At 41.8% G+C, this 17,266-nt stretch overlaps 2 protein-coding genes across 3 annotated transcripts; both read right to left on the bottom strand.

Moving 5' to 3' along the window:
* Positions 1-123: 123 nt before the first annotated feature.
* batf (basic leucine zipper transcription factor, ATF-like) lies at positions 124-5,909 on the bottom strand. The gene is made up of 3 exons (XM_056405526.1): positions 5,630-5,909; positions 4,495-4,599; positions 124-1,450 (listed from the first exon to the last, which is right to left on the bottom strand). The coding sequence occupies exons 1-3, from the start codon at positions 5,690-5,692 to the stop codon at positions 1,244-1,246; spliced, it is 375 nt and encodes a 124-aa protein (XP_056261501.1). The 5' UTR covers positions 5,693-5,909; the 3' UTR covers positions 124-1,243.
* A 4,409-nt stretch (positions 5,910-10,318) lies between these two features.
* Positions 10,319-16,569, bottom strand: zc3h14 (zinc finger CCCH-type containing 14). 2 transcript variants are annotated; one of them, XM_056363588.1, is made up of 17 exons: positions 16,452-16,569; positions 16,089-16,131; positions 15,887-16,001; positions 15,707-15,747; positions 15,412-15,583; positions 14,959-15,280; positions 14,597-14,760; positions 13,647-13,747; positions 13,370-13,528; positions 12,964-13,041; positions 12,649-12,811; positions 12,246-12,454; positions 11,978-12,101; positions 11,728-11,867; positions 11,518-11,597; positions 11,254-11,360; positions 10,319-10,933 (listed from the first exon to the last, which is right to left on the bottom strand). In XM_056363588.1, the coding sequence occupies exons 1-17, from the start codon at positions 16,485-16,487 to the stop codon at positions 10,930-10,932; spliced, it is 2,058 nt and encodes a 685-aa protein (XP_056219563.1). In that variant the 5' UTR covers positions 16,488-16,569; the 3' UTR covers positions 10,319-10,929. The 2 variants fall into 2 exon arrangements, with proteins under 2 accessions (XP_056219563.1, XP_056219562.1); XM_056363587.1 differs by having other exon boundaries at positions 11,518-11,600.
* Between the last annotated feature and the right edge of the window lie 697 nt (positions 16,570-17,266).

Consider the following 17,266-nt stretch of genomic DNA (forward strand, 5'->3'; position numbering starts at 1 on the left):
GCGTCTGAACAGCCTGTAACAGTGAGACATCAGACGCTGTTACACTCACAAACCTCCAGTTACAGCTGCTATTCATTACCTGACATGTTAGCTGCATGTCTGTCGAAGAATTTATAAAATAAGCCCTTTGTAACCACTTTATTACAACTTCACCTCCTAGTTGAAAACATTGCAAACATTGTAAACAGGTCTTTTATTTGGACCAGTCATTGTGGAATCAGTGAAATGAAAAGGACACAAAAAGCCTCAGCTGTGTTGAAGAACAAAATAATAATAATTCATACCCACATAGAACACGCCATGGATGATTATTTTTGTGCTTTATAACATAAGCTACTGTAACTTTGTCTTTCATACAAGTAAACAGTGCCATCTAGAGACTCTCTCAGCAGAGAAGAAAAACACCTAGGTGGTTTGTCACATGTCCCCTGTTATCAGCATCAGTGCAGACCTCACACATCCTGCTGTCCTGACAAAGAAAAAACCCTGCATAAAAGGCATGACCAACAAGCCTCTGAAGGTCAGAAAAGATCACCCATAAAGGCATCACATTTAATAAATATCTCTGCTGGGTCTCCTCACTGAAAAAAGCAAGTACACAAGACCTTTTGGATACCCATTCTTCACAGCCAGTCATTTCTTTTCTTGTTCTTTTTCTTTTTCTTTTTTTTCTTTTTTTTTTTTGGTACATCTGAGCCCATTTAGGATATCGATGTTTACATTCTGCTTGTCCACAATCAAATCTGTCAAAACAAAAAAGCTCCTGAGCAATGTCTATCCACATTTATACGCTGAAACACACAATAACACAAGAAACTCTAAACATGACAGGGTGACAAAGGTCGTCTCCATGACACCGAAAATAAGCAATTTACAAAAAAAAAAAAAAAAGAAAATCAACTGAGTCACCTGAACATACAGTAAGTCGGTTATTTCACCCAATGTAAACATAGACTGGTGGATACTTCTAGCCATCGAGTTCACACACAGATCACTGATATCAATCAGATAAAAGCAAAGAGATGAGGAGAAGCAAAAAATAAATAGTTTTGAATACTGCTCGTTACAGTTTGAGCTCCGTACTGTCACTGTTTGGGAGACACATCAGCCTGTCATGCTCCTCCTGGATCAGTTTTGAACAATGGTTAACATTTATAGACACATCTCCAGTAAGTCTCTCTCCGTTGAGGTCAGTCATCTGTTTTCGCGGCTCGTCTTCGGCCGTCCCATTAGTCAAGTCAGGTCAGTGCTGGTAGTGTGGTACAGCGATGTGCTGGTGGTGGTAGCTGCTGTGATGAGGAGGGTAGAGGAGGTCAGGGGTCTGGGGAGCCAGGCCGGTGCACAGAGGTTCGTGGCTGCTCAGCACGGACGACAGGTACTTGGCCTCCTCCGTCAGCTGCTTCACCTCCTTCCTCAGGGCCGCGTTCTCCTTCTCCAGGTTCTCACTCTCCTGCGGAAAAACACAAGGACGGGATGAGTTTATAAGTGATAAAGTGATACATCCATTAACTCCTGTTTTCCTGTTACAGGCATGTGTTTTTTAACACGCTGTAACCACAAATTAAAGTTTATTTGACCCCTGTTCATTTTCTAAAGCGTATTACAGTCGATTTGTAATCTGTTTGAATGAGTCTCCTCTGTGGACGCCATTGTTTTCCAGTCAGTCAGCTGGTCCACCACTTTGATCCAGACTGAAATGTCTCAACAGCTATTGTGCGGATTGAAAGATTATACAGAGGTTCATGGCCCCCTGAGGCCTACATGCATAGTTGTGATTTTGAGGGATCCCCTGAACTTTCATCTGGTGCCATCATCACATCAAATTTTAAATTTGCCCAGTACATCTCCATCAGCCTCATTAGCACTGCGTGTAGAGCTGAATAGCAAATGTTAGCATGCTAAGATGTTAACTGAGGCTGCTGACATGGCAAACATTACACCTGCTAGGTATCGGTATGTTAGCATTGTCATTGTGGGCATGTTGGGCTGCTGATGCTGGCATTTAGCTGTGGTTAGTCTTACTGAGCTGCAGACTCTCGGTCTTGTTTCCAAATTCATGGCAGCCATAAGTTTACATCAACATGCAGATAGGTGATCTGTGGTGGCACACAGTGTGTATTAACTCAATAATAATAAAAAGTAAACAGTGGATGTAGTTTGCCATGATGGACTTCCTCTCTCAAGCAAGTTTCTGCAAGTCAGTTTTTCTGTTGTAGAATAACTATATGTAGAGCAGACATACTGGGGGTAAAAAAAGCATATCACAAAAATAAAAGTATAGTATCCTTTGTAAAATAGTTGGCAGTCATGTAGAATAAAATGTTCTTTGCTAAAACAGATGTATGCTACTTTCCTTTTCCTGAGTTAGTTTATGATCAGCAAGATTATTTTCACTGTCAAACTAGACTTTCAATTTTATTGATCTCATTTTTCTTTCTCTACTGAAATGAGCGAAGACCAAAGGCTGTCTGGGGGTTTGTAAAAACACATCAGAAATCAGATTCGTAATAAAGTATAAAAGAAATTGTTGTAAACATGTTCCAAAACAGCAGCATTGTTGTTTACATTAACGTTTGATTAAAGATTCAAACTTAAACCTCACAATATGAACCGCCTGCACCTCAAAAGCTGCCATTCTGACATTTTGAATGATGTCAGTAGATTTTCCAAAACAAGATTTCTCTGTGATCATCAATTTTGAGGTGTAGAGCAAACTGTTGTTTTTTTTATTTTTTATTTTTTATGTGTGTGTGCGTGTGTGTGTGTGTGTGTGTGTGTGTGTGTGTGTGTGTGTGTGTGTGTGTGTGTGTGTGAGTGGGAATAGCAGGGGAGAAATCTTCCACTTGGGTAATTAAAAGGTCATCATACTGTGGCCAAAAGATTACAATGCTGGGTCCTTACTGTCACAGAACCTTTGGGCAAACCCCTGCTCTTGCGTCACTTAGCCAAATACAGCCCACTACACTTTACAAGAAGTGACAGCCTTTTTCTCCCCTCCTGCCCACAACGTATAATTTCAAGCTCATTTACACAGAAGAAAAAAAGAAAATACTACTGAAGAAACAGGAAATGGGCCACGGTGTCATAAAGAGGGAAAATTCGCCTTCCTGTTTATCTAGTGAGACGACGAAAGTAAAACCACAGAATGTGTGCTGCAGTGTTCTCTGTGACAAGCTTTAAAGAGATCGATAAAATACACCGTACTTCTTGGGAAGGATTCTCACATATTCAAATCAGTTACGCTGGATGCACTGCCTACAATGTGGCCTTTCTGAATGTCAAACTCTTTTTCAGTTCATCTGATAAAGTTCACAGAAACAGCTGCTCTGAAAGCATCGTGGTGAAAGAGTGCGGTGCAGCACAAACCATCTTTTCTCGAACAAGGAAGTCACACATGGAGGGGCTACATGGTCAGTGTGTTGATATACGGGTTGATATAAAAGGTGACAGCATTTGCAGTTAGTGTGTGAAGTTACATTCAAAAGATAATTACATAATTTTGTTCATAGACCCGCTACACACACAGGTTGAGGACACTGAACATCTGAATAGAAAGTGAAAAATTTGCAGCTTCTCATTGAAAAATATCTGCAAATCCAGATCCGTGGAGGTCGAACAGAAGAGTTTGCACTCTTTCTTAAGCTTCATAAAGAGTTGGTGAATAACGGACTCATCTTGTGTCAAGTCAAACAAGTAAAAGCTGAAGCGACAGAGTCATATCTTTACACCGACTACCAGTTATCACACGAAACGAGAGGCATGAAAGGATAATGGTGAGAAATGAGCAGAGCGGCGAACCCGAACAGCACTCACTATCATCAGAATTAGCTCTACAGTCTCTGGTGCTGGATTCAGCTGCGATAGGGAGTGATTGCCCACACGTGCTAATTTATTCCTTAAGCTTCTGCAAACACACAGAGCGGCGTCCAAGTGTGCAGCCCAACAGAAGCTATGACACATCGCCACATGGTCAGGTAGCATTTTGTAAATATAGTACAAATCCATTCCCAGAGGCTTCTAAAAGTGCTGCATGGAAACCATCGCACACAGCCACTGTTTGTTTATGTCCACGTATCATGGAGTTATATTGGAAATTGATCAGTTGGCGTGGCCTTCAGGCTGCACAAACGCCGTTGTTTACTTTAACATTATTCACGGATATAACATGATATCTTCCTAAATCTAGCAAGAGTAACTTTCACTCCACGCCTCTATTATTTTGCAAGGGTGTCCTAACTAATGCTACATCTGCTAAACACCCCTCTGCATGTACCTTCTATTTGAAACCAGCATAGCATTACGATCACACTATCACAAAATGACACTTTTCTGAGCTAGAAAATTTGGCGTGCAAGCTTTGTTTGTACTAAATATCACACAGTGATTAATATCGTTGCTGTTTTGGCTTGTGTCTCTTTGGCAAATGTAAGAGGTCAGTGTTAAATTGTTTTGGTGTGCGAGTGTGGTGTGTAGAGCAGAGAAAGGTCTCCTCACCAAGTGTAGGCTGTCAGCTTTCTGGGTTTGCCTCATCCTGCTCTTCTGAGCAGCAATCCTGTTCTTCTCTCTCCGCATCACTTTCTTCACATCATCTGAGGAGCTCTAACAAAACAGAGATGCTTGAAAGTCAGAGTGTGTGTGTGTGTGTGTGTGTGTGTGTGTGTGTGTGTGTGTGTGTGTGTGTGAAGTTCCACAGATGTGAAGTGGTAAACTGACAGTTTTGACACAGGGAGTTTCCTGAATCTGAAAAAGTGAATTTACGTAGAAGCTTGTTGATGAAGATGAAGGTGCTGGCCCTCACCGGTGGGTCTATGTGTGAATGGAAATGTCGTCTTGATTAATGACAGTTTGACAGAAGATGGGCTTAACATTACACCTAACGTGAAGGGCTGGGTCAGGGAGTGGCTGACTCATCGGTTAGGTATAACGCACACCCTGTTTCATGTCCTGATCACTCGATTTTCTTGGTATCGTAATAACTAATCCTTTTCAAAATGCTGAGTCAGTTGTACATCAAAGAGATAACAAATTAATTATCTAACGTCATCTCAACTGTCTGTTAACGCATTGCTAAAAGAAACGAAGAAAAGAATCAAAAACAGCTGATGCTGCTGGAAATTGGCTCCATCTGTATACAGTGATGCTTCCAGCTTGTAGCATGTGAAATAACATTTGATTGTGTTATGTCCAGAATGGTTCTTGAGCAAGAAAAAGGAGTAACAATGTTCTAGAGGCTGGCACACGTGAATCTCGATAGCACTGAGGATGATGGGCAGCGTCTCACATGCACAGAGAACTACAGCACATAGTGTACACACATACTGCAATTCACAAAAGCCTACACTTGAGGCGAGTCATGCCTCCAGCCCATGTGTGCATGTGAAACACCCCGAGAAACTGTGAAAAGAGCCAGCAGAGACAGAGCCAGAGCCACTGATGACGGGCTGTACTGCTGCCCAACAGATATGCAAGAAAGACTGCGTCCAATCCAAGGTTTAGGAGAAAGATGAAGCGTTTAATTCACAGGACTTGTAGTTAAAATGTTGTCCAGAAAGCTTTAACTACAACACGTATGAGCCTTCAGTGAAAATAGCAGGTAACCCAGAGAACGTAAATGGAAGTGCACACTTACCGGCCTGCTTCCAGGTGACGGGGACTTGTAACTTGTGTCATTGCTGTCAGAGCCCTGAGCCATAGCCAACCGTGGCGACTGAAACCGTGTGTCTTTGTCCACTTCTGCTTTGTGTTTTTGAGTATGTGTGTGTGCGGTATGTGGTGTGTGTGTGAGAGAGAGGGAGGGAGAGAGAGAGAGAGAGAGAGAGAGTCTGTGTAGCAGAACGAGTTGCTGAGAAGAACTTAAGTTTACCACTTAATGAGTAATGAGTCTCCTTCTTCCCTCTTTTCTTTCCCTTTCTGTCACTCCTCCTTCTCTTTCACTCTCGCACATGCTCTCTTCCTTCATCTCTCTCTCTCTCTCTCTCTCTCTCTCTCTCTCTCTCTCTCACTCGCCCCCCCACCCCCCCTCTCTGACACACATACACTGAGACTAGCTGTCTGCCTAATTAGCTGCATCTGATGTGGTTTCTGGTAAGAATCTGGGTAAGTTGCATTAAACTGGAAGTCACATGTCTGATGGAAAGTTAAGGCACATAAGGTAATCTTGTAAACTCCAGAGAAATAACATATTGAGGGTTTATGTAGCAATATGAATAAACATGGGTGGATATTACCAGTCTCAGAAGAAAAAGTTTCAAATAGTTACCCCACTGACTACATGTAAAAAGTTCATGTAGAAACTAATGTTTGGTAAAGCCAATTAAACCACAAACCACAATTGAAAAAATGAATTACTTTAAATAATAATAATAACAAAAAAAACCTAAAAGACAAGATATTCATTTTGCTGCAACTCCGTTTTCACTGATTATGTGTATGTATGTATAAGAGTGTTTGTGTTTGTGTGTGTGTGTGGGGGGGGGGGGGTATGTCTGGGTGCAATTGTGTTTGATGGACTTTATGGGTATTCCCTCTTCCTCTTTTTTTAGCAGCCACATAACAATATCATGGTTTCGACTAAATCCTCAAGGGACAGCGCATTCCTAAACTCCACATGGATGACTGGGTTGTGAATATTTACACAAGCTTCGTGGTAATTTCCAGACCTGTACCACGCTGTTTTGCTTGCGACACGCCATCTGCAATAAGGTGAGGCAATGTCGAGGGCCTGGGCATTGAGAAATGCACAAGGGGCTCCCCATTGTCTTGCACTCTCAATGACTGTGACGATGTTGAATCATGGGGAATATTCTAGAAAATGTACATTTTGAGGAGGTTAAATTCACTGAATGCACACAGTGGTGGTGGGGGAGGGTGACATACGGGAAATAAATAAAATTTTCTGTTCTCAAACAGTGACTTTAGGGACTTTGTGCGTGTTTGATACATACTAATGCTTTTACATGCGACAAAATCCAAATAAGAATCAGGGGGTGACAGCTCTAAAGCTGCTGTAACCTTTACTCATGTATTATTTTCTTGTTTGCCCCCATCACAAGGTAGCATTTGGTGGTGCGAGAACTAGATTTTCTTGTGAGAAAAAAAAAAAAAAGAAAGAATCAGGACCAAAACAGCTTTGCTTGGCAGAACAGTCCTCCCACACAAAAACATGTTCTACCATCACAGGAATTTTGAAGAGCTTGGGCAAGGGCAGACATTTCTAATACTTGGCATTTAAAGCCGTCCAAAAGAGTTGAATGTGTAAAAAGAAAAGAGAGAACGGAGAGGAAAGCTGATTAGTCAAATTCTGCTTTAACCAGGACACAGAAAACAATACAGTACAAATATAGAGTGTGGGGAAAAAGAAAAAAGAAACAAGGGTATGTCTTTGACTTAATGTGGCCCAATTTCTGAACTGAGTTTATCTCTAAACCTTAAATGACCTTAAAGTGCAGGGGGGGGGGTCAGTGGGGTCACAACGCTTTAAAATGCTGAGATCATTTCAAAATATCTGCAGATGTCTGTAATTCTCTTTTGTTTGTTTGTCATTTTGATTTTGTCAGTGAAATGTCGGTGCATATGCAATCTAGCTCTTTAGCATTTTAAGTCTTGATCGCTCAGAAGCAATGAAAGGCTTGATCGTGACTTATCAGTGGTCTAAGCAGGCGCCCCATGTGTAGAGGCTACAGTCCTCGCTGCAGTTGGCCCCGGTTCGAGTCCCGCATCAGACAACCTTTGCTGCATGTCATTCCCCATTTCCTGTCTCTCTACTGTACTATCAAATAAAGGCATAAAAAGCCCCAAAAATATACTTAAAAAAGAAAATAGAGGTCAAGTAGATGCAACGGTTGAGAAATGCAGTTTACATTCATTTTAACCAGCACTATCAATGGGAGTTACACTTCTTCTTAAGACCTCACTTATTTGGAAAAACCCCCAAAGGGCCATTTATTTAGATAGCAGACTGAGATGCCCTCTCTTGTGGTCTTTCTTCCTTGGAAATGTCCGTGGGAGGTTTCTGATAAGCACCAAATTACTGAGGGAAAGCGAAGAATCGTGTAGATGCTGATGACCGTAAAAATAACAGCACTGACAAGATAACTGTGAGTTTGCTGAACATGAGTAAATATTCATCGCAAAACAAAGGCCATTCATGAGTCATTATAGCCAATGTGTAAAGTCCAGTCAGTGGAAAGTTGACTTTTGTTTCCTCCTCCAGACCTCACAAATAGTGTTCTGGTGATCTGAAGCTAACCCGTCAAATACAGCTAAATTGATAGTTTACTTTAAAAACTTTCCTTGGCCAATATGTGGACATTACATGGAACTGGAGCTGAAATTATGGTCATTATATTGTCACTTAGTGTCATTTGTGGTTGACCTTAAATGTCACCTGTGCATCTGGGAAACAACATGGTGGTAAATTTCCACCCTTACCCTGGAAATCATTTCAAACAGGCTCATTTCAGATTTCGAAGCCACAGAAGTTATTCCGAAATGTTGTGTTCTTTGCATGATGCATCAATTTAGATGTGAGGCAACATCTCCTCATCAACTGAGAAAATCCACAAATTCGGTCCAAAAACAATCCATTTTACAGTCTGTAATTCTATCACAATTCAATCACCATGGACAGATCCTAAAGTCACACATCAAGATTTGATCTCTCTGATGGCATCAGCTGCTGGGAACTGACACTTTCAGTATGCCTGATAATGAACAATCGCATCTCTATTCCAGGGAAGGACAAGCAAATCTGTCTAATTTTACAAAAAGGAAGAAATGACTGTAAGTGATGGAGAGCTGCGATGTTAACGGCTTAAATTAACACATTTGTACTGGTGACTGGCACTGTTTATTACTTGAATTAACCTTTTCAAACATGATGTATTGAATGTGAACACACACAAGACAACTATCTGATTCTTGTATAATACTGATTATCAGCTGTGGAAAAATTATACTGACTGTAGGTTGTTACAGTGTCACATTTAAGTCGAATAAACACATCAACATTCAAGGATAAAAGCCTGAAGTGTTTACCTTTCATGTGCAGCATATCTTAACAGCAGTAACAGTGGTCTGTTTGCAGCTTTAAATTAGCGCCACCTGCAGGACATGAGAAGCATTGTGTGGCTGGTGTAGTAGCTGCTGGCCTCCAGGTGGAGGTGGTGTCGAGCAGCGGCTTTGTGCAGGTTTTGATGGGGACAAGAAGATGAAGAAGTGGCGAAGAAGCTGCTGTGTGATGTACAAATATAATATGTGAGTGTGTGTTGTGATAGTAGTGTATTGGTGAGTGTAAAAAGACTGGGTCCCGCTGTATTACTCAGGCTGCACTACAGCGTCTATTCACAGGCGCGATCCCACTACTGAGCGGCACGGGGGCTTTGACCTGCTCCGTTTCCGACCTGGACCGGTGCACCCCTCCTTAGGCGACCTGGTGGTCCCGGGCTCCCCCAGGAGCACCATATCGATACCGAACTTAGTGCGGACACCCGATCGGCATAGTCCGCTGCAGCTCAGAGCTCCTGAGCTCAAACGCTCCGCCAGCCTCAGCCTCCCAGTAGCTTGGATTACAGGCGCGCGCCACCGCACCCGGCGAGAAACTCTCACACTCACAGGGCTTTTGACTCTGACTAACGTGACGTCATCACGGAGCACGCAGCAGCAGCGTCAAGTGGTGGTGAATGAACCTGCGGCTGCAGTGAAGAAGGCTGCTCAATCACAGATAAGGCAACATAATATTATTGACAGTAAATGGCAGATTAATTCAGTCACGTGACTGATGAAGCCTCATGACAGAATAACTGAACTGGAACTGGATGAGTGATGTAATAAAAAATAGCAAAACAATAACTGAATGTGCAACTCATCTACTCTACATGACAATTTTAAATGATAAAAGACTTTATAACGTCAGTACTCATACATTATAGGGATTTATAGAGCCATGTGTAGTACAGGATCTCACCTCAAAAAGATCAACATTGGCTGTCTGGGTCGACTCCAGGGGCTGCTTGCTTGACGCCCTCTTGGACCGGCACCAACCTGCAAGCTAGCTTTGTTTTCATAGCAATCCCACCTAATTACCAGATGGATTGCACTTTTACACTTTTAGTGGGTGTGAAAAAATACATTTGGGACATTTTCTATATTTGAGCAGTTGTTCATAAGCGGCTTTATTTTCACATTTTAGTAGAATGACACAATCACAGTATACAACTGCAGTGCTTAAGGCTTCTCATCTCAAACAAAGCCTAACTGGATGTGTTCATAGATGGAAAACACATCATGACTTTATAAATGAGGCCACTCACACAGAATATTCATAAAAAGGGTTTTATCAGTGCAGTATCATCTCACGGTTTATCAATAGGGAACACCTGCATCATTTTTCAATGGTAACAGTGAATCAAATCCTTTGAGTTTACTTGAAGAAAATACATCACACATACAGCATTTTCGTTTTAATATAACTGCAAAATTCTTTTTTAAATTTTTTGTGCTTCATCACCTGCTATGTGCTACTGCATGTGATTCATACCTGAGCTTATCCTTGAATAGAGAACAAAAGCTCCACCAAACAGCCAACAACTTTCCTCATTGACTTGGTCATAACTTGAAAAAAAAAAAAAGAAAAGAAAAAAAAAAGATAAAGATGCCCATGAACCACACAGTAAAGCCCATTAGACAAATGATGAGAAGAGATACATGTAAAGTTCACTGTGAAGTATTTAATGTTTGGAGAGCATCAGCAAAAACCTGACTGTTCATCTTACAAAACACTTTTCTTAAAAATCAATCTGAACAATACAATAAAATAAAACAAAAACAACAGTCAAACCTAAGACTGAAAATTCATAGACACAAATCCAGAACATCTTCCATAGCTTCCCATGTTGACCACTCGACTTCTGTCGGACTCCCTGGACTTAATTAGCTGTGAGAGAGAAAGACACAAGGTGTTTAGCAGGTGCAATAAATGCATCTTTATTTTTATTACTATAATTTTACAATTAGGATGAGAATATTCAACTACAAAAACAAACCAGATATAGATGACATTACCTAAACTACAGCTTTTGTTTAAATGTTTAATTGGGTGAAACCCCCTCATACACTAGCTGAGCATAATCCTTATGGTCTGATGCAGATTCCATGATGCAGGGGATACTACACTTATCCACAAGCTACAAACTCCGACCGTATGGAATTTTTCTATCATGCGGCTTTCACTTTGCGTTGTCTACATCTGTTCACCTGCTCTGTGTTTTTGTCCACTTCAGTGCGTGTCTCGGAGGCACGGATGTGGTTGGGTGGTAGAAGGTACATCCGGCACGTTTACACTGCGCCGCAAAGCGACAAGGCTGTAGGTGAGAGGAAAGACATTTAGAATAGCTAAGAATTAAAATAAAACACCAGCTTTTAAAAATTTAAAAACACTTTCCCTCACACAAAATCCTATATGTATTAAAATCCTATTATGCAATCAAAGCTCCACAACCGCACTTCAGAATATTTTACCTTGGGATGGTAAAACGGGCAGTCCATCTTCTTGCACTCGGGGAAGAAGCGACACACACTAGTGGTTTGCACTGGCTGCACTGCTGTGAACACAAATAATCCAGTTAGACATGTAGACTGGAAATGAACAAACTGCAGATAACTGCTAGAATTTAGCTAAAATCTGCTTTATAATGGCTCTTGATGGTGATACAATGAGAGGGAGAGCACCTGGCTTTGGCGGAGGAGCAACTGTGCCTCTGCGGCTGACATGAGTGAAGGGACAGTCTGGCTTAGTGCACCTGGCATCGTATTTACAGTTAGGATGTATGAAAAGGCATTTATCCCCAAACTTGCAGTTGGGAAAGGTCCTTCAAAAAAAGAGACGCATAAAATCATGAAGACTGAGTTTGAGTGAGAGCAACACAATATAATTATAAAAAAAACAAACTATTAACGTTTTACTAACAACATTACTCACTTGCACTGTGTGGTAGGGTGATGGTACAGACACTCATCACCACTTTTACAAACTGGCCAGAACTTGCAGCGTTCCATAACTTTCTGTTTCTTTAAAGGGACGTCCTCATCCACCATCACATCATCTATCAAAAGAGGACAGAATGTAAAGAGATGTGACTAGGACATTTTGTAAGTGTGTTTTGAAAAGTGCCATAGATAAAGTTAGTTATTATCATTATTGAAGTATGATACTAAAATACATGTAAGACTCAGACAAGACCACACACCCCCTTCTGATGATGTGACCACTCCCTGTAGTCTTTGAAGGATGCTGACTTTGGGCTCCCTATTGACGTGGACTGTTGCCTCAGTGACTTTTGTGGGCGGCCTCACGTCATCCAGCTCCATTTCACATTCGGCAAGGTTCCCCAGCGGGCTCGGTACCCCATCTAACGTCACTATGAACTTAGGGCTGGCAGAGTCACCCCTCTCCTTACTAGTGTGAGAGACAGAGATCCACAGAGAGGAGAGGACAAAATAAAACACACAACAATTCAGCATTCAAGGACACCAAATGTGCCAAAAGCACATACATACTGTGTGTGTGTGTGTGTGTGTGTGTGTGTGTGTGTGTGTGTGTGTGTGTGTGTGTGTGTGTGTGTGTGTGTGTGTGTGTGTGTGTGTGTGTACCTGGCCTGGACAGTGCGTGGTAAAGCAGACTGGACTTCCCCTTTGACCTGAAGACGCTGCTGAGATCTGTTCTGAGATTCTTCCAGTTGAGGTCGACTCATTATGAAGGAGCGGGTATCAAATGTCTTTGCCTCACTGCCCGCGGCAACCTCCACACCTACAGCTACATCACAAACGCAGTGTAATGCATCACTGAAGACAATCTATTAAGCATCTTCTGGGATGTTTATCATCAGTAACTGCTTTGAAATGTTCCTTTAAAAGTTGGTGTAAACGTTTTTAAGAAGAAACTTTGAAACTTCAAAAAGGACTCACCATAGTCACTCTGCTCTCGTCCATCATTGCTCTCTGCTAAGTCCAACTGGAGGCGTGAAGCTAAAGATCTCACTGGAGCTGGAACATAACATCAAGCACCAAAAAAGATAAACAAAACAACACATAAAAAATAAGTTCAGATTTTGTTCCTCCACTAAATTTCTGATTTAAAAAACACAAAAACCATCACAATGTTCCTGAATTTTGGATGTTAATTCACTTGAAATGATGAATGAATCAGTAGCTACCGCCTCTTTCTATTTGCATTACTGCATATTAAAAGATTATATGAGATTTCTTGGTTATCCTTATACTGAAAACATGTATGTATGTTAAACTGTGATTCTGGCTTTTGTATGGCTGGGTGTTTAAAGCAGTGCTCAGCAAAATTCTACTCTTCACAAACCAGTTGTTCTTGAAGGAGGCAGCTCAGCAGAGGTGTAGGCCTGCACCCTGGGGGCCAGACTGTGGAGGTGCTCCTGGACCAGCTGGATGGCTGCCGTCATCTCCTCACTGCTGGCCAAGCGAGTACGAGGGGCCACAGGAACAGTCTGCCTCTGTGGTACTGTGTGGTGGTGGTGGAGGAGGGGGATCAGTGTAAGAAAGTCATAATGACAGCTGAGATAACTGGGGCCTCAAGCACAGAATGTTCATGATTACATGTCTGGCAGGGGGAAACATACTTGTGGGGTAGGCAGTAGTTTTGGTGATTGAGTCTTGAGCCTCAGAGATGGCCTTGAGTATCAGATTCCTGTTGGCTTGCTTGGCTGGAGGGAGAGTAGGTCTGAAAGAAAACAGAGCAGCACAATTAATCAAATATTAATCTCGATCACAAGACTGGCTACCCACAATTAAATTGACACGGGTACTCATAGAAAACTCCACTGCGTATCAAATCAAGCGGTTTCTTAAACTAAATGCCAGCCACCAGGGGGCAATTGAGTTTTGGCTTCACTTTTAGGGATCTGAACTGCAGCTGCAGGTTGCACGTGCAGCGGAAATTCAGACAACAGGGAGCAGCCAAGCGATACAAAAATCAGACGTCTAGAGCAGAAGGCAAGGAGCTAGTCATTCGAAGCGGATCACCATTCATTGTTTCGAAGCATTTCAGATTTAGGGTAAATGATGTTAAGCAAGAAAAAGAGTGCTCGAGGCTTGTCTGTGCCGCAAAGCAGCAAAACTAACTTGTTCAACCACCACAAAAAAACAACATAATTGTGATTTCATTATCGGATTATCATTTTGGCCGTAGTCGCGCAGCCATAAAAAACAGCAAGCCAAGCAATGAATGTGAACTGTCTGGGTTTCTCTTCTTTTCCTGTACATAAACACTGCAAGAAAACAGGCTTGTGTTCTGCACAGACAGGCAGCCCAATGAAAAACAGATAAAAGACAAAGTCAGTGCCAGCTTGTCTTTCTTTCATTCCTTACTAAGTGACAGTGATAGTCATATCACAACTACTGCAGTAAAATAAGTTCAGTTTCATATGGATTCCAACTGAAGACAAATGCCAAGCACAAATCACATTTGTTTTGTGGTTATTAACAGTAAATTGCAATCCTGACTTGACCTCTAATTACACAATGCATACCATATAACCTTCCAAAATATCATATGAGCTGTTACACTGACTTGCGTTCTGGTTTGGAGGGCAGGGACACTCTACTGGACAGGCCTCTTCCTCCATAGTTTGAATCTTCCTCTTCCACATCATCACTGTCCTCGTCTGCCGCTCGGTTCACTCGCACCACTGAACTCGCTACTGGCGCCTTACGTTTCCGTGACAACTCCTCCTGCTGAACAACGTATGCCGAACATCATTAATATTATTATTATTATTATTATGAATCTTTGCATGTACCTGTGTGACATTTTGTCAAGGAAAAGTGAGCATCATGAGCAAAGATAATTAGTGCAGTCATCTGATTGAAACAAATCCTACATCATCCTGCTTTGAAAAGAGGACCGACTATGCTCACATGGAATCACAGTACCTTACTGGATCCGCTTCTGGAGGTTCTGCTGCTTCTGCTTTCCTGCTGCCTGGTGTGAGAGGATCCTTCTACGGGCCGACACGTGTCCACAGAGCTAACTGATGTGAATTTGCTCTGACCCGCTCTGTAGATTTCAGCTGTGGGTCTACCAGCGTTGCTACGTGTTCGACCATGGTTGCTGCCTATTTCTACAGGGTCCTCAGCGATGAGGTCATCATCCATCTCTGGTTTGATGTCGATAACAGCCTCCGAGGGGAATGGCTCTATGAGGGGTTTCACAGTGGAAGTAAGCCGAGAAGAACTCTTCTCTAAGGTCCCCCTCCTGATGACAAACGGATATAGATATATTAGTGTTTTTCATTTGCAGTATCTGGCATGTGTGCTGAGGATGACGAATTAAAACAACCCAGCTTTGATACATTCAGCACAAAGACACTTCTACTTCTGAGGCACCTGCTTTCATGGGCAGAACTGGACACACGTGCTTCAGTCCTATCGAAGTGAGAGCTGGACACCGTCAACACCTTCAACTCCTCTGTCCTGCTTTCTTCACTTACAGATGACCGGCTCTTCCCTGCCACAGTACTGCTGTCAGACTGGAGCTGATGCTTGAGGGATGCAGGCTCTAAAACAACCATGCAGACAAGTAGGAGAAGAAAACGTGAGCTGCACAAAATTTCCAAGGCTACATATGCTGATAAACCATCATAGCGTCATACAGTGTTAAATGCATCCAACAGAGACTTACCAACTGCAACAGATCGTAATTTCTCCAGGACACCATGCAGCCTACAAGAAATCAACAAGTTCATGTTATGGAGAAAGATAAAATACACACTGAGCATAACTGTATCTATAATGTTTGGTGCAAGCAGTGCATGCTCTTAGTAAGTAAAATATAATAATAACAGAATTACTGTGATCGTACCAGGCTGTGAACTTAACAGTGTTGTTTCCGAGGAAAAGCGAGAGATCGTCAGCCATCTGTTGAGAGGTTTTCTTGTTTGCCACCATCACCATAATGTAGTCAGGAAGCTCCTCGTCTAAATTGGCAAAGAGAAGAAACTCATACAGCAAGTAACCAAGCAGCTGTTGTCTCTGACAACAACATACGCATTTTAATCACTTACCAATATATGCACCGAGCTCTTGAAGCTTGCCCTTGATGGCAGCCTGCAACAGACCAAGAGTAACGTTACAGTACGGCTGATATTAAAGGGTTACTTAATAACTAGCAACGTGGTCTGACGTTACAGGAGTTAATTTAAGGATCAACCAAAGAACTGCTAACACGTCTGCCTGCTGAATAACTTTTCAGGTGATGCTTCAAACCGCTCCTCGGCCTTGTAAATAAAAACCTCGTTACCATTACGCTTAACTGACATGCTAATGTAGCTAGCTAATGTTAGCTACAAACCTCTGTGGTACGCTAGCGTTAACCGTTAACCAAGTCCGGATCAAACCACTCATACTCAGCCCATGGTGTCACTCACTCTTATTTTCTTGCTGATCTCTGTCCCGATTTCCATGCTTGTGATTTTATTCAAGCCAAGCAGGTCATTAAACAAACAACTGACCACGGCTAACCACCGGGGACAAATATGACGTATATATCACGTGACTGAAGATGGTAGCCGAAGCGGGACAAACATCTATCTAGCTATCCATCTATCTACCTATCTACCTATCTATGTTATTTAATATAACTCGGCAAGTAAATTTCCTCAAGAAATAAAGACCAAGTCTCCAAGTAAAAAAATGTTTTATTCTTTTTTATTTCTCAACTTTTAACTGAATATTAAATATTGATTAAATATTGAAAATGAAAGTAGTGAGAACCTGCATACCGTCGGTGTTACATTAAGATGATTGAAAATGCAAAATTTCTGTAACAAACTTTCATCATGCATCAAATTCACACACTATACTTTACTTTAAGTCCCCCATATTTAGCATTTATAAGCAGCATACAAACATTTAATAAATCATTTTTAACATACTTACTATATTATACTCATATGTTGTTGTATGCAGATACTGTATGTGTTTATTAATGTATTTGTATACAACTGTAACCCTTCCTTCCAACTGACCATCAGGCTGGGTCCCATGTTCCAGACAGTAAAGCTCCCAGCAGGCATTGCCAGTCTGAACACCAGCCTGACCCACGTGGACTGAGATACACTCACGCTGGAGGAAAACAAAGGCAATTTGTAAGATTTCGCTAGTTCACTAATGAAATGCTTTAGCTTATTTATCACACGTGGAAGACAGATACAAGCGCAAACACGAAATTAAATTGTAAAGA

Source organism: Seriola aureovittata, chromosome 19, assembly GCF_021018895.1.
Source record: "Seriola aureovittata isolate HTS-2021-v1 ecotype China chromosome 19, ASM2101889v1, whole genome shotgun sequence".
Taxonomy (NCBI): domain Eukaryota; kingdom Metazoa; phylum Chordata; class Actinopteri; order Carangiformes; family Carangidae; genus Seriola; species Seriola aureovittata.